General features: G+C 42.0%; 1 protein-coding gene across 2 annotated transcripts; it reads left to right on the top strand.

Moving 5' to 3' along the window:
• Positions 1-146: 146 nt before the first annotated feature.
• On the top strand, positions 147-19,827 carry LOC106567881 (solute carrier family 12 member 9). Of its 2 annotated transcripts, XM_014137734.3 has the most exons (15): positions 147-524; positions 1,051-1,310; positions 1,536-1,670; positions 10,178-10,315; positions 10,510-10,649; positions 10,731-10,809; positions 10,965-11,072; positions 13,275-13,386; positions 13,524-13,681; positions 13,793-13,875; positions 13,977-14,101; positions 14,309-14,501; positions 14,784-14,958; positions 17,258-17,404; positions 17,612-19,827. In XM_014137734.3, exons 2-15 carry the CDS (start codon positions 1,109-1,111, stop codon positions 18,466-18,468), a joined length of 2,652 nt encoding a protein of 883 aa, XP_013993209.3. In that variant the 5' UTR covers positions 147-524; positions 1,051-1,108; the 3' UTR covers positions 18,469-19,827. The 2 variants fall into 2 exon arrangements, with proteins under 2 accessions (XP_013993209.3, XP_013993205.3); XM_014137730.3 differs by having other exon boundaries at positions 10,510-10,809.
• The last annotated feature ends 1,262 nt before the right edge of the window (positions 19,828-21,089 follow it).

The raw sequence follows: 21,089 nt of genomic DNA, 5'->3' as shown, positions 1-21,089 counted from the left end.
TCTCTGGTGGGAAAATGCGCATATTGTTTTTATGCACAGTTTAGAATATTCGCATGAAAATTTGTCGCCAATTGGATGGAAACCTAGCTACAGACAGATTTCCACCCACCCCTTTTTGTCAGTCACATGAACAGTTTTTACTGTCCCGTGACCAACACAGAACAAATAGCAAGTAACTAGATGAGTGTGCAAGTAGGTCAATGTTCATTGTAATAGGGAGAATACACATGTAGATTTTAATGAAAGCTGGTCAGATTGCGGCATTATCATTTCTACCTTTAATGAGCTATTGTAGAATTTATCTGTAGCCTATGCTAACTATAGCCAGTAGTTTTCTAATCTAGTTAGATCAACTAACAAAGCACAGTTGTGTATGCTTTTATATTACGTTGTGATAACTTGCAGAGATCATTCAGCTGTAAACTGAAATAACGGAGCAGTGGGCTACAGTAGGCAGCCAGATGCAGACAGTGAGTGTTTAACAACCGGAAGTGCGCGCGCTTATTCCCACTGACGGAGAATAGGTGAGTGGCTGTTTTCATCTGGCTATAGCTACAATAGCCATGATTGCAAAGTAAACAAAATGGTATCATTAGTCAAACACCAAGTGTACGGAATTTGCTGGCTTGAATTGTTGAATGACCTCACCAAGAACCGTTCTGTGTCACAGCTGCACTTCCCCTTTTTGGATACATGAAAGAAACGTCAACTCGATACTATCGCGCAACTCTTGTTAATTTGAAACAAATGAAATATGATGTATGTTGATGTTGCATGATGTGTCGTGTAGTCAAGTGTTTTAACTCGAGCATCTTTGAAGTGTGCTATTTATTTTGAATGCCTGACTTTTTTTCCTGGTGGATCGTAGTCTGAAGATGTTGTTTTTCCAATGTAAAACCCTCCCCTCCGTTATTTTTTGGTTTGCAGAACCTACTATTTTTCGTACATATGAAGCTATACTGTGTTTTCAGAAATCTGTCAAATTGTCAGTTTTGTTACCAACTTGTTTTTATAATCTAATTTATACAAAGACTGTCAACATTTTAACAGGGTTACAAAAAAGGACGTCTAGACCATCTAAATATACAATAGGCTTATCCCGAAGGCCATGTCTAATGAACACGCACCCCTCCTCGCCCATGGGGTGTGTGGTCTGTCTGTAGACACAGCAGTATGTGGCATGGGGGGGTCCGAGGGCACTGGGGAGGCCAGCACTCCTAATGCTGTACCCCGAAAACTCAACACATTCTTCGGGGTGATAGTGCCCACCGTCCTCTCCATGTTCAGCATTGTCCTCTTCCTCAGAACTGGTGAGTGCAGCATCGATGTCAGACAACTACAAATATAGGCTGTGAATGTGGAATTATTCACCATGCAACATACAGTGATGCTTGTTGATGGTCAAGCTGCTGTTGGCTCCAAGCTATGCTAGATCTTTTTAAGAAGGTGTATGTGTGTAACTGTGTGAATGCATTAGTCTACTGTATTGTGTTCCTGTAACAATACTAATACTGTGTAATGATGTTTCCCCATAGGGTTTGTGGTTGGTCATGCGGGGCTCTTGCAGGGTCTTGTGATGCTGCTTGTAGCCTACACCATTATCTCCCTCACCATCTTGTCCATCTGTGCTATTTCCACCAATGGTGCTGTGCAGGGAGGCGGGGCCTATTGTATCCTTAACACTGGTTCTTTCTCACACCACAAAAAAACATACAGTGCCCTCAGAAAGTATTCATACCCCTTGACTTATTCCACATTTTGTTGTGTTACAGCCTGAATTCAAAATAAGTTCAATTGATTTGTTTCTCTCACCCATCAACACATAACACCCCGCAATGGCAAAGTGAAAACATGTTTTTATAAATGTTTGCAAATGTATTAAAAATAAATTACAGAAATATCTAATTTACATACAGTACCAGTCAAAAGTTTGGACACACCGACTCATTCCAGGGTTTTTCTTTATTTTTAATATTTTCTACATTGTAGAATAATAGTAAAGACATCAAAACTATGAAATAACACATGGAATCATGTAGTAACCAAAAAAGTGTTAAGCAAATAAAATATATTTGAGATTCTTCATTGATGACAGCTTTGCACACTCTTAGTATTCTCTCAAACATTTTAATGAAACCTGAATGTGTTTCATTTAACATGTGTTTCTTGTTAATTTGTGGAATTTCTTTCCATCTTAATGTCTTTGAGCCAATCAGTTGTGTTGGGACAAGGTAGGGGGGTATACAGAAGATAGCCCTATTTGGTAAAAGACCAAGTCCATATTATGGTAAGAACAGCTCAAATAAGCAAAGAGAAACGACAGTCCATCATTGCTTTAAGACGGAGTTCAGTCAATCTGGAAAATTTCAAGAACTTTGAAAGTTTCTTCAAGTGCAGTCGCAAAAAAACATCAAGTGCTATGATGAAACTGGCTCTCATGAGGACCGCCACAGGAAAGGAAGACCCAGAGTTCATTCGAGTTACCAGCCTTTTGACATTGCAGCCCAAATAAATTCTTCAGAGTTCAAGTAACAGACACATCTCAACATCAACTGTTCAGAGGAGACTGCGTGAATCAGGCCTTCATGGTCGAATTGCTGCAAAGAAACCACTACTAAAGGACACCATTAAGAAAGAAGAGACTTGCTTGGGCCAAGAAACATGAGCAAAGGGCATTAGACCGGTGGAAATCTTTCATTTGGTCTGATGAGTCCAAATTTGAGATTTTTGGTTCCAACCGCCATGTCTTTGTGAGACGCGAAGTAGGTGAACGGATTATCTCCGCATGTGTGGTTCCCACCGTGAAGCATGGAGGAGGAGGTGTGATGGTGTGGGGGTGCTTTGCTGGTGACACTGTCTATGATTTATTTACAATTCAATTTAAGGCAAACTTAACCAGCATGGCTACCACAGCATTCTGCAGCGATACGCCATCTCATCTGGTTTGGTCTTATTGGGACTATCATTTGTTTTTCAACAGGACAATGACCAAACAAACCTCCAGGCTGTGTAAGGGCTATTTGATCAAGAAGGAGAGAGATGGAGTGCAGCATCTGATCACCTGGCCTCCACAATCACCTGACCTCAACCCAATTGAGGTGGTTTAGGATGAGTTGACCGCAGAGTGAAGGAAAAGCAGCCAACAAGTGCTCAGCATATGTGGGTCCTCCTACAAGACTGTTGGAAAAGCATTCCAGGTGAACCTGGTTGAGAGGATGCCAAGAGTGTGCAAAGCTGTCATCAAGGCAAAGGGTGGATACTTTGAAGAATCTAACATCTAAAATATTTTGATTTGTTGAACACTTTTTGGTTACTACATGATTCCATATGTGTTATTTCATAGTTTCGATATCTTCACTTTTATTCTACAATGTAGAAAATAGTCAAAATAAAGAAAAACCCTTGAATGAGTAGGTGTGTCCAAACTTTTGACTGGTACTGTAAGTATTCACACCCCTGAGTTAATACTTTGTAGAAGCAGCGATTTCAGCTGTGAGTCTTTCTGGGTACGTCTCTGGATTGTGTAACATTTGCCCATTTATTCTTGTCAAAATTCTTCAAGCTCTGTCAAATTCATTGTCCATCATTGCTAAACAACCATTTTCAGGTCTTACCATAGATTTTCAAGCAGATTTAAGTCAAAACTGTAACTTGGTCACTCAGGAACATTCACTGTCTTCTTCATAAGCAACTCCCATGTAGATTTTGGCCTTGTGTTTTAGGTTATTGTCCTGCTGAAAGGTGAATTCATCTCCCATTGTCTGATGGAAAGCAGACTCAATCAGGTTTTCCGCTAGGATTTTGCATGTGCTTAGCTCCATTCTGTTCATTTTTTTATCCTGAAAAACTCCCCAGTCCTTAACAATTACAAGCATACCCAAAACATGATGCAGCCACCACTATGCTTGAAAATATGGAGAGTGGTACTTGGTAATGTATTGGATTTGGCCCAAACGTAACACTTTGTATTCAGTGCAAAAACTTAATTTCTTTGCCACATTTTGTTTGCAGTATTACTTTAGTGCCTTGTTGCAAACACAAACAGGATGTATGTTTTTGAATATTTTTGTGTACAGGCTTCCTTCTTTTCACTCTGTCAAGTAGGTTAGTATTGTTGCGTAACGACAATGCTGTTGTTGTTGATCCATCCTCAGTTTTCTCCTGTCACAGCCATTCAACTCTTTAACTGTTTTAGTCACCATTGGACTTATGGTGAAATCCGTGAGCGGTTTCCTTCCTTTCTGGCAACTGAGTTAGGAAGGATGCCCATAAATCAAATTAAAATAACATTTTATTTTTCACGTACACGTGTTTAGCAGATGTTATTGCGAGTGTAGCGAAATGCTTGTGTTTCTAGCTCTAACAGTGCAGTAATATCTAACCGCAATATCTAACAATTTCACAATACACACATCTAAAGTAAAGGAATGGAATTAAGAATATATAAATATTTGGGCGAGCAATGTCAGAGCGGCATAGACTAAGATACTGTTGGATAGAATACAGTATATATATGAGATGAGCAGTGGCGACCCGTCATTCAGGGCAGGTGGGGTTTTGAGGCCCACATTTTTAGCAAAAAATAAATAAAATAAAATAAATGTTTGGGGTCTTGCCTGTTTTGCATGTTCTTTTGGCATTAATACGTGTCGCACATCAGTTTGCCAACAATGTAAAAAAATATATACAAATATATCATTGCGTTAATAAACCTGCATACAAACATGGTCTATTTTTGTTTTCTGAGTAAGGCAGCTCCAACATGCAGGAGTTTCAGCCTAGCTCAGTGCTTTCTGTGGTGGTGGGGCAAGCCAGCAGAAAATACGGAGCGTTGAGCCGCAATCATTAGCCTGCTTTTCACAGTGGAGTGGCTGTGTGGTCCCAAATCTAAGATTAAGAGTATATTTTCCTATTATAAACATTCAACATTGTCCATGCTGTCAATGAAGCATGATTTGTGCTGCTCTCAAAACAACTGTTAACTTGGAATTGCAAAGTTTGACTTTAGTGAGTTCAAGACAACTGGGAACTCGGGAAAAACGAGCTACGACTGGGAAAATATGTTTTGATCTTTCATCCAACTCGGAAATGTAAATCGGAACTCGGGCCTCTTTCTAGAGCTACGACCTGACGTCATCATGGTTCAACTTTTCTTCTCATCATCGAATATTGTAAGAGCTTTCATTGTCTGCTTATATGGCCCCTTTATTTATCCTATGGTTCTGACTTGGTGTACAGGGAGAACACTGTAAGAACAGTCCATGTTCTGAATTCTGTCGCTGTACATTTCAAAAGTGCTGAACATATAGTTATATTGACTTCGTCCGTCCTAGCTTGCTCATTGTCTTAATCGAAATTACGGATTGCCTCTTATCCGCTTGTTGTCCCCTTCTGACATAGTTTGTACATCTCAATTGTCAGTAGAAACCACATTTGTTTAGTAAGCAAGTCAGCTATATTAGCTATGTTTTTATTTAAAGGCAGTAAATGAGGCTGAATGAACTGTTTCGCTGCCAGACAAGGCTCCGCTCATAGCCAGGTGTATCAAATAAAATAAAATGTTATTGGTCACATGCACATGGTTAGCAGATGTTATTGCAAGTGTAGCAAAATGCTTATGCTTCTACATCTGACAATGCAGCAGTATCTAACAGGTAATATCTAACAAAACCTAATACACACAATCTGGTAAAGGAATGGGATAAGAATATATAAGTATAAAATATATGGATGAGCAGTGACAGAGCGGCTAAGATGCAATAAATAGTGAAGAATACAGTACATTATATACATATGAGAAGAGTAATGTTAGATATGTAAGCATTCTTAACGTGGCATTATTAAAGTGACTAGTATTCCATTTATTAAAGTGGCCAATGATATCAAGTCTGTAGGTAGGCAGCCGCCTCTCTGTGCTAGTGATGGCTGTTTAACAATCTGATGGCCTTGCGATAGAAGCTGTTTTTCAGCTTTGATGCACCTGTACTGACCTCGCCTTCTGGATGGAAGCGGGGTGAACAGGCAGTGGCTCGGGTGGTTATTGTCCTTGATGATCTTTTTGCCTTCCTGTGACATCGGGTGTTGTAGGGGTCCTGGAGGGTGGGTAGTTTGCCCCCGGTGATGCGTTGTGCAGACCGCACCACCCTCTGGAGAGCCTTGAGGTTGTGGGCGGTGCAGTTGCCATACCAGGCTGTGATACAGCCCGACAGGATGCTCTCAATTGTGCACCTGTAAAAGTTTGTGAGGGTTTTAGGTGCCAAGCTATCTCAAGGCCATCAGACTGTTAAACAGTCATCACTAACATTGAGTGGCTGCTGCCAACATACTGACTCAACTCCAGCCACTTTTAATAATGGAAAAATTGATGTAATAAATGTATCACTAGCCACTTTAAACAATGCCACTTCATATAATGTTTACATACCATACGTTACTCATCTCATATGTATATACTGTACTCTATACCATCTACTGTATCTTGCCATCTTGATGTAATGTATCACTAGCCACTTTAAACAATGCCACTTTTATATGTTTACATATCAAACATTACTCATCTCATATGTATATACTGTACTCTATACCATCCACTGCATCTTGCAAATGCCGTTCTATACCATCACTCATTCATATATCTTTTTATGCACATATTCTTATTCATTCCTTTACACTTGTGTGTATAAGGTAATTGTTGTGAAATTGTTAGGTTAGATTACTCGTTGGATATTACTGCATTGTCGGAACTAGAAGCACAAGTATTTCGCTACACTCGCATTAACATCTGCTAACCATGTGTATGTGACAAATAAAATTTGATTTGATTTGAAGCTGTTGCGCCTTTTTCACCACACTGTCTGTGTGGGTGGACCATTTCAGTTTGTCAGTGATGTGTACGCCAAGGAATCTTTCCACCTTCTCCACTGCTGTCCCGTCAATGTAGATTGGGGGGGGGGGGGGGGGAGGTTATTTTGGATTTATCATTTGTTTTGTTGACATTGGGTGATAGGTTATTTTCCTGGCACCACACTTCCAGGGCCCTCACCTCCTCCCTGTAGGCTGTCTCGTCATTGTTGGTAATCAAGCCTACTACTGTTGTCGTCTGCAAACTTGATTGAGTTGGAGGCATGCGTGGCCACGCAGTCATGGGTGAACAGGGAGTACAGGAGGGGGCTGAGCACGCATCCTTGTTTTTTCCTACCTTCACCACCTGGGGGCGGCCTGTCAGGATGTCCCGGACCTAGTTGCACAGGCGGGGTTCAGACCCATGGCCTCAAGCTTAATGATGAGCTTGGAGGGTACTATGGTGTTGAATGCTGAGCTATAGTCAATGAACTGCATTCTTCCATAGGTATTCCTCTTGTCCAGATGGGACAGGGCAGTGTGCAGTGCGATGGCGATTGCATCGTCTGTGGTTCTATTGGGGCGGTAAGCAAATTGAAATGGGTCTAGGGTAGCAGGTAAGGTGATATGATCCTTGACTAGTCTCTCAAATCACTTCATGATGGCAGAAGTGAGTACTATGCGGCGATAGTCATTTAGTTCAGTTACCTTTGCTTTCTTGGGTACAGGAACAATGGTGGACATCTTGAAGCATGTGGGGACAGCAGACTGGGATAGGGAGAGATTGAATATGTTTGAAAACACTCCAGCCAGTTGGTCTGCGCATGCTCTGAGGACGCGGCTAGGGATGCCATCTGGGCCGGCAGCCTTGCGAGGGTTGCCACGCTTAAATGTCTTACTCACGTCGGCCACGGAGAAGGAGAGCCCACAGTCCTTGTTAGTGGGCCTCGTCAGTGGCACTGTTATCCTCAAAGTGGGCGACGGTGTTAACTTGTCCGGAAGCAAGACTTCGGGTGTTCCTTTGTAGTCCGTGAATTTCTGTAGACCCTGCCACATACGTTTCAGGTTTGAGCCATTGAATTGCGACTCGACTTTGTCTCTATACTGACGTTTTGCCTGTTTGATTGCCTTACAGAGGGAATAACTACACTGTTTGTATTCGGCCATATTCCCAGTCACCTTGCCATGGTTAAATGTGATGGTTCGCGCTTTCAGTTTTATTAGTTACAGTGGGTACAACATCTCCTATACACTTCCTAATAAACTCATTCACCGTCAGTGTATTCGTCAATATTGTTCTCGGAGGCTACCTGGAACATATACCAGTCTGCGTGATCAAAACAATCTTGAAGCATGGATTCCGATTGGTCAGACCAGCGTTGAATAGTCCTTAGCATGGGTACTTCCTGTTTTGAGTTTCTGCCTATAGTAAGTGAGGAGCAAAATGGAGTTGTGATCAGATTTGCTGAAAGGAGGGCCTTGTAGGAATCCCGGAAGTTGGAGTAGCAGTGGTCGAGTGTTTGAGCAGTGCAAGTACTACAGTCAATGTGTTGATAGAACTTCGGCAGGCTTTTTCTCAAATTTGCTTTGTTAAAATCCCCAGCTACAATAAACGCGGGCTCAGGATATGGTCTCCAGTTTGCATAAAGTACAGTGAAGTTCTTTGAGGGCCTTTGTGATATCGGCTTGAGGGGGTTATACACGGCTATGACTATAACTGAAGAGAATTCTCTTGGGCGATAATGCTGTCGGCATTTGATTGTGAAGTATTCTAGGTCGGGAAACAAAAGGACTTGAGTTTCTGTATGTTATCATAATCACACCATAAGTAGTTAATCTTGAAACATATACCCCCGCCCTTCTTCTTCCTGGAGAGATATTTATTCCTGTCCGCGCGATGAACTGAGAACCCAACTGGCTGAACGGACTCAGACAGTATATCCCGAGAGAGTCATGTTTTCGTGAAAAAGAGTATGTTACAATCCCTTATGTCTCTCTGGAAAGAAATCCTCTCCCTGAGCTCGTAAACTTTATTATCCAGAGACTGAACATTAGCGAGTAATATACTCGGAAGTGGTGGGTGGTGTGCGCGCCTCCTAAGTCGGACTAGAAGACTACTCCGAGTACCTATCCTCCTCCAGCTGTGTTTTGGATCGGCCTCTGGAATCAGTTCAATTGCCCTGGGGGCTACGGACAGAGTATCAGATTCGGGAATGTCGTATTCCTGTTCGTAATTCTGGTAGTGCTGGTGAGTTACCGCCGCTCTGATATCCAATAGTTCTTCCCGGCTGTATGTAATAACACCAAAATATTTCTGAGTTAATAATGTAAGAAATAAGACATAAAAATCAAAATACTGCAAAGTTTTCTAAGAGCTAGAAGCACGGCAGCCCTCTGTCGGTGCAATTTGTGTACCTTTGTAGGGACCTTATCTATGTAGTAACTAGGTGTATTGATTCACCATCCAAAGTGTAATTTATAACTTCACCATTCTCAAAGGGATATTCAATGTCTGCTTTAAAAAAAAAAATCATCTACCAATAGGTGCCCTTCTTTGCAAGGCCTTGTAAAGCCTCCCTGGTCTTTGTGGTTGAATCTGTGTTTGGAATTCACTACTCGACTGAGGGACCTTACAATTATCTGTATGTGTGGGGTACAGAGATGAGGCAGTCCTAAAAAAATGATGTTAAACACTTATTGCACACAGTCCATGGAACTTATTTTGTTAAGCTAATTTTTACTCCTGAACTGCTATAACAAAGGGGTTGAATACTTCTTATTGACTCAAGACATTTCAGCTTTTCAGATTTTATTAATTTGTAAACATTTCTAAAAACAGAATTTCACTTTGACATTATGGGGTATTGTGTGTAGCCAGTGACAAAAAAATATCAATTTAATACATTTTAAATTCAGGCTGTAACACAACAATGTCGAAAAAGTCAAGGGGTGTGAATACTTTCTGAAGGTATTGTTATTTGCAAATGTGTATTGGTCTGAAGTATGAGTGCAGTTTAAAAGTTCTTACTAGTCAAACTTGATGCCACATTATTTTATAGACAATTCTAGCCCTTATATCCCTTACGGGAGATTTTCAACCTCATATTCATCATGTCCAGAACCACCCTAACATCATCATAGTGCCAGCGGGTTTTTATGTTTTGTAGTCAAAAAGATAGAAGATAAGTGTTTTGGATTACATCATCTGAATACACGGATGACAACATCTGGTGTGCATCATGTGATTTAACCGGCTGAGCAGAGTGACTTTGCTAACCTTTATTAATGAAGCACACCAGATCAGTAATATTTAACCCCTTGACCTAATGTCTGCCAGTCATGATCAGTCGATCGTTGGGCCCAGAGTTTGGAGGAAGCATTGGCCTCATGTTCTTCCTTGCCAAGGTGTGCGCGTGTGGAGTGTATGTGCTTGGTCTGGTTGAGGCCATACTTGACATATTTGGTCAGGATCCAGGTAAGTCTTGACATTCTATAATTACTAGTTTAAGGCCTAATACTTAAAATTCCAAGCATGCATGCCATGTTTTTGTACTTCTGCTGAAAACAAATTCTATATAATATTTCTTAGAATGTTGGTGCCACATGCATTCAAATGAGTCATTCCACCCAGTGTTTTATCTTGTCCTCTTTGTCCACCTCTCACTCTAGTGTCCTCCTCTGCATTGCGGGTGCTTCCCCAGGGCTACTGGTACACAGTTCTGTACTCTTCCATAGTTCTCCTGCTGGTTCTGTTGGTGTGCCTAGTGGGCGCCCACATCTTCGCCCGCACCTCCTTTCTCATCCTGCTGGTGGTGACCATCTCCTTGCTGTCCATCTACATTAGCCCCATGGCGCTGACCACGCCCCTAAACTTCCTCATCTCCCACCAGGGCCCTGGCAACCAGACCCTCACCTACAACGCCAGCTACACAGGCTTCAACGGCACAACACTGAGGGACAACCTGGGCTGTGAGTACTGTCTGGCTGGGGTCATATTTCAGATGCATTATAGGTATCGTAAGCCTTGATGGGGAGGTGAAACTGTACATGTATAGAGTTGTTCGTTTTATGGTTTGAAAGAGAGCCGTTATAGCAACAGTGTTCTTCTTCTTTTTCCTCTTCAGCGAGCTACACTGTGGACTATAGCACCGGTAAAGTAATGTCATTCGCCTCCGTGTTCGCTGTCATGTTCACCAGCTGTACCGGAATCATGGCCGGAGCCAACATGTCAGGTATTCTCCACATGCATCATACTGAGTAAACCCCCCCCCCCCCCTTTTGCCCTCAGAACAGCCTCAATTCTTCAGGGCATAGACTCTACAAGGTGTTGAAAGCTTTCCACAGGGATGCTGGCCTATGTTGACTCCAATGCTTCCCACAGTTGTGTCAAGTTGGCTAATGTCCTTTGGGTGGTGGACCATTCTTGATATAGACGGGAAACTGTTGAGGGTGAAACCCAGCAGTGTTGCAGTTCTTGACACAAACGGGTGTGCTTGGCACCTACTACCATACCCTGTTCAAAGGCGCTTACATCTTTTGTCTTTCCCATTCACCCTCTGAATGGCACACATACACAACCTTGAAAGTCAATCTTTAAGCTGTCCCCTTCCCTTCATCTACAGTCATGGCCAAATGTTTTGAGAATGACACAAATATTAATTTTCACAAAGTCTGCTGCTTCAGTTTGTATGATGGCAATTTGCATATACTCCAGAATGTTATGAAGAGTGATCAGATGAATAGCAATTAATTGCAAAGTCCCTCTTTGCCATGCAAATGAACTGAATCCCCCAAAAACATTTCCACTGCATTTCAGCCCTGCCACAAAAGGACCAGCTGACATCATGTCAGTGATTATCTCGTTAACACAGGTGTGAGTGTTGACGAGGACAAGGCTAGAGATCACTCTGTCATGCTGATTGAGTTCGAATAACAGACTGGAAGCTTCAAAAGGAGGGTGGTGATTGGAATCATTGTTCTTCCTCTGTCAGCCATGGTTACCTGCAAGGAAACACGTGCCGTCATCATTGCTTTGCACAAAAAGGGCTTCACATGCAAGGATTTTGCTGCCAGTAAGATTGCATCTAAATCAACCATTTATCAGATCATCAAGAACTTCAAGGAGAGCGGTTCAATTGTTGTGAAGATGGCTTCAGGGCACCCAAGAAAGTCCAGCAAGCGCCAGGACCGTCTCCTTTAGTTGATTCAGCTGCGGGATCGGGGCACCACCAGTACAGAGTTTGCTCAGGAATGGCAGCAGGCAGGTGTGACTGCACGCACAGTGAGGCAAAGACTTTTGGAGGATGGCCTGGTGTCAATAAGGGCAACAAAGAAGCCACTTCTCTCCAGGAAAAACATCAGGGACAGACTGATATTCTGCAAAAGGTACAGGGATTGGACTGCTGAGGACTGGGATAAAGTCATTTTCTCTGATGAATACCCTTTCCGATTGTTTGGGGCATCCGGAGAAAAGCTTGTCCCGAGAAGACAAGGGGAGTGCTACCATCAGTCCTGTGTCATGCCAACAGTAAAGCATCCTGAGACCATTCATGTGTGGGGTTGCTTCTCAGCCAAGGGAGTGGGCTCACTCACAATTTTGCCTAAGAACACAGCCATGAATAAAGAATGGTACCAACATATCCTCCGAGGGCAACTTCTCCCAACCATCCAGGAACAGTTTGGTGATGAACAATGCCTTTTCCAGCATGATGGAGCACCTTGCCATAAGGCAAAAGTGATAACTAAGTGGCTCGGGGAACAAAACATCGATATTTTGGGTCCATGGCCAGGAAACTCCCCAGACCTTAATCCCATTGAGAACTTGTGGTCAATCCTCAAGAGGTGGATGGACAAACAAAAACCCACAAATTCTGACGAACCCCAAGCATTGATTATGCAAGAATGGGCTGCCATCAGTCAGTATGTGGCCCAGAAGTTAATTGACAGCATGCCAGGGCAGATTGCAGAGGTCTTGAAAAAGAAGGGTCAACACTGCAAATATCGACTCTTTGCATCAACTTCATGTAATTATCAATAAAAGCCTTTGACACTTATGAAATGCTTGTAATTATACTTCAGTATTCCATAGTAACATCTGACAAAAATATCTAAAGACACTGAAGCAGCAAACTTTGTGAAAATTAATATTTGTGTCATTCTCAAAACTTTTGGCCACGACTGTACACTGATTTTAAGTGGATTTAACAAGTGACCTCAATAATGGATCATAGCTTTCACCTGGTCAGTCTGTCATGGAAAGAGCAGTTCTTAAAGTTGTGTATACTCAGTGTAGCTGTTACTTTACCTGTGCCATATGTATTCTGACTAAAGGTAATGGAATATTTTAGTTCCATTAGTTAACATCTTATTAAGCTTGACATACAGACTCAAACTTGACATGTTCAACTATCTTTCCCTTAATCTGTTCTCTGTAGGAGAGCTGAAGAACCCCAGTGCTGCCATTCCCAAAGGCACCATTACTGCAGTCCTCTACACCTGCATAGTCTATGTCCTGCTCTTCATCCTGGCCAGCTCCACATGTGAAAGGTCTGAATGGATGAGGCTGGGAGTGGTGGAAACTCTGTCATCTTTCTAATTTGCTCATAATTAACTGCCCGAATATTCATCATACTGTAGCAACTATATACTTTAAAACAGTCAACGAATTAATGTATTTTGTTTAGGACCCTGTTGGTTCAGGATTACGGGTTCTTCCAGCGTATAAACATCTGGCCGCCATTTGTAACCATTGGGATCTACTGTTCCGCCCTATCAGCAGCCATGTGCTCTCTGATTGGGGCGTCCCGGATCCTCCATGCCCTTGCACTGGACCAGCTGTTTGGTAAGGATGTTGTTGAACAAGTTTCGCAAAGAGTAACAGAGTAAAGGACATGTTTTGGGCTAACACAGAATAAGGAGCATAATGTTGATGTAATGTTGATGTTACCCATAGGTTTTCCATTGGCTCCTGCTGCTATCACTTCCAGCTCTGGTAACCCATGGGTGGCAGTGCTGTACACCTGGGGGTTGGCACAGGTGATGAGAGGACATGGGTGTATCATATTGAGCTGTGCAGTGCTACTTTTGGCATTTTAAACAGGCTCTGAGACAGTGTCTTTGGTGTGACTGTGTTGCAGTGTGTGGTGTTTGCAGGCCAACTTAATGCCATAGCTGGCCTTGTGACAGTGTTCTACCTGCTGGCCTATGCTGCTGTCGACTTGGCCTGTCTGGCTCTGGAATGGGCATCGGCCCCCAACTTCAGGTAATCAGATCCTAATATCATGCTGTACAATCCGATAAAAAAAAAGAAGACAATGACCTTGCGCTGATGCTCCTCTTTTTGTGTTTCGACGTCGTTGTCCTTAGTGAAGTAGCGTTTATCTGGAATACTTTTGACCATCATTGTCCAGTCTAGTTTTTACCTGTCTTTCACCTTTCCCCGGTTTCCCTTACCATTCTATCTCCCCAGGCCCACCTTCCAGGTGTTCTCCTGGCACACATGTCTGCTGGGCATTCTGAGCTGTCTGGTGATGATGTTTGTCATTAATCCTGTCTACTCTTCAGCCAGCATCATCCTCCTCTTGCTGCTGTTGCTCTTCCTGCACTACAGATCACCCACCAGCAGCTGGGGATACATCAGCCAGGCTCTCATCTTCCATCAGGTACCCACACATGGAGACGCACGCACACACATCACACGCATATACTTGTACCAAAGCAAACATGCGCTCATGGGCCAGTTCCTGGGTCATGTTCAGCAGGGAGGAAACATTTTGAAACGGTGAAGAACTATCTGAAGGTGTTCAGTTTGGAAAACAGATTTAGGTTTTCTGATGCAAAATATTTTGCTACGGTGTTCCCCACTAAACAGGACCCTGGGGTGTGTAACTGCTGTCATTCTTGGTGCTTTGAGTCTACTTTCCCCCATTCCCCCTCTCCTGTAGGTGCGTAAGTATCTGCTGATGCTGGATGTGAGGAAGGACCATGTGAAGTTCTGGAGGCCCCAGGTGTTGTTAATGGTGGCCAACCCTCGCTCCTCCTGCCAGCTCATCAACTTTGTCAATCAGCTGAAGAAGGGCGGCCTGTTTGTGCTGGGACACGTGAAGCTGGGAGATCTGGGTAACATTATAGGGACGGTGACTGGGGTTCTGGTGCCAGTGGTATCATATGATTATGATTCTTATAATAAATGCTTGTAATTTTTATGACTGCATGAAACCTAAAGCTTCCACTATTTGATTACAAAAGGAGTAATCTGAGTGTGATATTTCTGGGGTCCAAAATGATTGACACCCTTGCTAAAAGATGTGCAAAACATACTGTATAAAATAAATAGTTCAAATACTGAGCTATATTGTATGCTCCAAAAATTTGGAAAATATTTTATACTAATGCTAAGAGCTGCTCTATTTTTATGTTATCCAACAAATGTAAACACCTGGAGTTTGCTAAATGACATTGGCACTTGGATTGGAAACAGTCAGATGACATAAACAAGCTTTTAGGCCATGCACACTAGTGGTGGGTTTGGCTTCGTAATAAGAATGCATAAGCAGAAAATAACCCCATATCTACTTTAAAATGTGGTTGTGGTTCTTTGATGTGGGGCTATTTACTTTCTCTGGTCCTGGGGCCCTTGTTAAGGTCAATGGCATCATCAACTTTACCCAGTATCAGGCCAGAGGCTGAACCTTGACAAAAGTGGTGTCAATCATATTGACCCCTACCATCTGAGCAATTGCATTAGTTTAAAATAATAGAATTTCCCAATTTTTTAGGGAGCATAAAATGTAAGCTGAGTGTACCAAATATTAGGAACTCCTTTTGCCCTCAGAACGGCCTCAATTCGTTAGGGCTTGGACTCTACAAGGTGTCAAAATGTTCCACAGGGATGCTCCCCCGTGTTTACTCCAATGCTTCCCACAGTTGTGTCAAATTGGCTGGATGTCCTTTGGGTGGTGGACCATTCTTCATACACACAGGAAACTGTTGAGCGTGAAAAATCCAGCAGCATTTCAGTTCTTGACACAAACCGGTGCGCCTGGCACCTACTATCATATCCCGTTCAAAGGCACTTAAATATTTTATCGTGCCCAATCACCCTCTGAATGGCACACATACACAATCCATGTCTCAATTGTCTTGAGGTTTAAAAATCCTTATTTAACCTATCTCCCCTTCATCTACAATTATTTGAAGGGAATTTAACAGGTTATTATACATTTATTTCAACAAGGAACACTGACTGAGACCAAGGTCTCTTTTACAGCTGGGCCATGTGTATACATGTTTACACATACAGTTTAGGTACAATGATTAAGAAACTAAACAAGACAAACAGATTATTACATTTACACATAGGTTATTCCCCTAACAGCACAAGAACTTGTATTACCTGAAACAGTTACAAGCAATACAAAAATAAAAATCCTCCAATAAATATCTAAAATGGGCAAGAGGGACAAGAGTCTCAAGTTTAAGTTTAGTCTGCAGGCTATTCCATAGGCAAGGAGCGTAACAGGAAAAGGCAGCCATACCCAACTCTGTGGAAATCGCATGGGCCTCAAGTGTAATCCATGCTTGAGACCTGGTTTTAGGAATTATATTCTAATATTGATGAGTGATGAAAAATAAGAAGGTAGTTTATTCAGAAGTGCTTTATAGAAAAACACGAGAGCATGTTGTTCTCATCTCATGGACAGCGAAGTCCAACCCACATTTTTATATAGAACACAGTGGTGAGTTCTGTAGCTAGCACCCGTAATAAACCTAAGTGCGCAATGATAAGTAGCATCCAGCGATTTAAGTGTCGATGCCGTAGCATGCATGTAGATAATATCCCCATAATCTATAGCAGACATAAAAGTAGCTTGCACAATTTGTCTTCTATTTGTAGAGGACAAACATGTCCTGTTTCTATAGAGGAAGCCTAGCTTGATTTTTAGTCGCTTACAGTTCGTCAACATGCATTTTAAAAGACAGTTTATCATCCAACCATATCCCTAAGTATTTATATGCAGAGACCTGATTAATTCGAAAACCATCTAAGCTCGTAAGTGCAAGTGTATTTTCAACCAACTTTTTTAACCTATTAAAAATCATAAAATGTGTTTTGTTTGCGTTTAAAACAAGTTTCAGCTGTATAAAAGACCCTTGTAATATCTTAAAATCTGTCTCCAATAGTGACATCAATAAGGGATCATGGATTTACCTGGTCAGTCTATATCATGGAAAGAGGTGTTCTTAATGTTTTGTATACTCAGTGTAGGAATATTAATTATTTGTTTTATTCAGTCATTTTTGCTCATCTTTATCAGGTGTGTCAATCATTTCAGACCCCATAGAACATTTAAGGGAAACTAGTTTGGCTCTGCTCTTGTTTGGGAATCCAGGCAATCCAGCCTCTCTTCTGTTTCAGACACCCTGCCCTCAGACCCTGTCCAGCAGCAGTATAACTTCTGGCTGAGTCTGGTGGATAAGCTGGGGGTGAAGGCCTTTGTGGACCTGACTCTGTCCCCCTCTGTGAGGCAGGGCACACAGCATCTGCTGCGTATCACCGGCCTGGGTGAGTCACTCAACCTCCTATTTACCATTCTGGATCATTGTTTGTTGTTTTCCTCCTATTCACACACAACTGTGTCGTAAAGAGCATTGACATACTGTATTAATAATAGTACTACTTTGGAAAATGGAACATAAAACTGTTTAACCCGTCAAGCAATGTACTCTTTAATCCATTTGATTATCCTCCTCCACTCTTTACCTCTTCAAGGCGGCATGAAGCCCAACACTCTGGTCTTGGGGTTCTACGACAGTTGCACCCCTGAGGACTACTTCCTCCAAGACCCTGCCTTCTATGAGTCAGAAGAGGCCGGAGGGGATGATTTTGGGGTAGATCTGCCCTCTCTGCAAGCCCACTTCCCTCCAGTCCGCCATGTGGAGAGCCCACGCTGGCTCACGCCAGAGGAGTATGTGGGAATCATCTCGGATGCCATCAAGATGAGTAAGAACGTGTGTCTGGGCCGCTACTTCTTCCAGCTGCAGGGAGAGAGCATGGGGACCAAGATGGACGGGGCTGAGAGGATCATCGACGTGTGGCCCCTCAACCTGCTGCGTCCGGGCAGCACCTCAGCAGCCTCTGTCGACGTGTGCAGCCTTTTCCTGCTGCAGATGGCGTGTGTCCTCAACATGGCCAGCAGATGGCGCCATGCCAGAATGAGAATATTTCTGTGTGTGGAGGCAGAGTCAAGCGACCAGGGCTGGGTGGTTAAAGAGGAGACCTTCCGGGAGCTGTTGAGGAAGCTGAGGATCAGGGCCTCCATCAAAATAGTGCCTTGGGACTCTGTGGTGCAGCTGTACGGACAGAAACAGACACAGGACGCAGAGCTGGGGGAGCTGGGCCTGATGAGGCCGGCCCCAGCCCTCTCAGAGGACTTCTTGTCTGCAGTCAACTGCCTGCTGATGGAGCACAGTGCTCAGGCTGCTGTCCGCTTCCTGTATTTACCACGCCCCCCTACTCACTCTAGCCAATCACAACAATACCTTAGTCAGTTGGAAGCTGTGACTCACGGTTTAGGCCCAACCCTCTTGATTCATGGTCTCACCCCAGTCACGTGCACTGAGCTTTGAGTGTGTCACTGTGTTTATGGGATCAATATGTCATGTAGCTAAATTAATCCTGAGCATAATAGAAAGGGCAGTCTGTTGAATGCTTAAAATATGAGGTACATGATGTATGTGTTAGTTAGACAATAAACACACAGGCACGCTACACAACAGGACCTATTAGTATAGCTCTGTTCTGTAGGCACATAGTTTCACATCTTGTAATGTAACTCATTTGCACAACTACTAATTTCAGAAATGAACACATTTGGCACCTAGTCAGTCACAGTAAAAAAATCCTTCTTTAAGCTGTCTCCTCCCTTTCATCTATACTGATTAAATGGATTTAACAAGTGACCTCAATAAGGGATCATAGCTTTTACCTGGATTCACCTTGTCAGTCTGTCATGGTTTGTACACTGTGTATATTTATTTGTTCATACTGTAATTTAATGGAGTAGAAGAAGAGTTGAGTTCCAACTCTGGATTCTGAAATGGAGAAAAGGCTGCATATGTTTACTAGCTATGGAAACCAGTATTTTGTGTTCTTTTATTTGATGTTGAACACATTCTCTTTCTATTGACCCCTTTTCCCAGCATATTCCTCTTCAGATTGTGACCCAGTTTGGGAGAGCTCACGACTGTCTGGACCACATGATCTCTTAGGATTTTAGGTCATTCACCAATCGGTCATGCTTGAAATGCTGCTTTTCCGGACTATTATCTGGTCCACGATGGAACATGAATTCAAAGTTCCTGACCCCCTAATGCTTGACAATATTATGTAATGTTACACAATCACAAAGGCACTAACAGGCAGATTAAATATCAATTGGTAATTTATTTTGTCAAATTTTTTATGTATCAACTTTATGCCAAATGCTAAGGTGCATCCCATGAATGTATTACTTGGGAAAAGTATTTGAATGCTTCTGCTGTGCTTTTCTTATGTACAGACGTAGGAAACAGAATGTTACGGAGTTACTGCAAGGAGTTTTGTATTCATGGAAGCTATTTTTAAATACTAATTGAAGCATGTATTAGGCGCTGTGTGAAAGCTTCTACATTTAACACGACTTGTGGGACTTTTGTGCTTTAAGCAGAAATAGGACTATAAAGAGAACTGAAGTTACTATATGTTTCTGACTGCTCAGAATCCATGTACTGTTCTCTCGTTGTGTGACACAGACTGTTCTCCAGCGTCAGTGGATTTCTCATTGAGTGCCAGATAGGCCACAAGCTAGTTCTGCAGGACATACTTTATTCAAGAATAAGAATAGACAACGTATAACATACTGAGTAACATATGTGTAGAGGAAACAGTAACAAATGACAGTAATTTGTGAATGGGTTTGTAAAATGCAATAAAATAAACAATAGTAATGTCTTTTTTATAAAAAAAATTCAAGATCACAAAAATGACTTGTTGTTGATATCAGAAGTGGTACTATATTAAATGATCAAATCAACCACAGAACATGCACATTTTCAACAGTCCAGTTATGTTGTAGTCTATATCCCTATATTACTCCAGTATATAGCTAGAATATGTAGTATAGAAGTTTATTTGAGCTGTTTGAGAGTTGCATCTGTATACAGGCAGAATACAGGCTTTGGATGTGATTACCCACAGATCATTCTCTGCTTCACTCAGGCTATATAGGTCAGGACAAGACATGATAGATTTGGGGTCAGCTTGTTTAGGCTACATCACAATATCATCAACTTTACAGTCTTCCTATTACCAATATATTTCAATGGCAGTCAATAATGCAAATACAGAACATGAAGTAAAACATATCTCATCTCAATTTCCAATGTGACCTATAGCACCACATACAGTGCATTCGGAGAGTAGTTAGACCCCTTTTTCCACATTTTGTTACTTTAAAGCCTTATTCTAAAATGGATAAAGAAAGTGCCTCAACCTACACACAATACCCCATAAAAGCGAAAACAGATGTGTTAATTTATAAAAATAAAACAAATACCTTATTTACATAAGTATTCAGACGCTTTGCTATGAGACTCGAAATTCAGCTCAGGTGCATCCTGTTTCCATTGATCATCCTTGGGATGTTTTTACACCTGTGGTAAAGTCAATTGATTGGACATGATATGGAAAGACACAGTGGGTCACTCCAGAAACACCAGCGGCTGTCTCACTTGCACTCTTCAGGTAGGAACTCTTATCAACTCATATAGTCCAATCAAACTGCTGTATACTGTTTGTTACCTAAGCCAAAATGGAGCCAGCAGAATATACAGTATATACTTTTATACTATTTTGTGAGATTGTAAATATCTTTGCCATCCCACAGCACATTGTTCTGTCCATATTCTTCCCTGATTGGCTGTGCCTATCTTCCTACTGTGTGAAGCAGAGAGACGCTTCTGCCAGAAAAGCGGACTAATGAGTGCAAAGGAGGTTGCTACTGAATTGCATACAGTGCAATCAGAAAGTATTCAGACCCCTTGACTTTTTCTAAATTTTGTTACGTTACAGTCTTATAAAATAGATTTTTTTAAATCTATACACAATACCCAATAATGACAAAGCAAAAACAGGTTTAGAAATTGAGATTATTATTATTTTTTTTAAAATAGAATTTACATAAGTATTCAGAACCTTTACTCAGTACTTT

Source organism: Salmo salar, chromosome 13 (assembly GCF_965601325.2).
Source record: "Salmo salar chromosome 13, fSalSal1, whole genome shotgun sequence".
In the NCBI taxonomy this organism is placed as follows: domain Eukaryota; kingdom Metazoa; phylum Chordata; class Actinopteri; order Salmoniformes; family Salmonidae; genus Salmo; species Salmo salar.
This window is presented reverse-complemented; position numbering and strand designations above follow the sequence as displayed.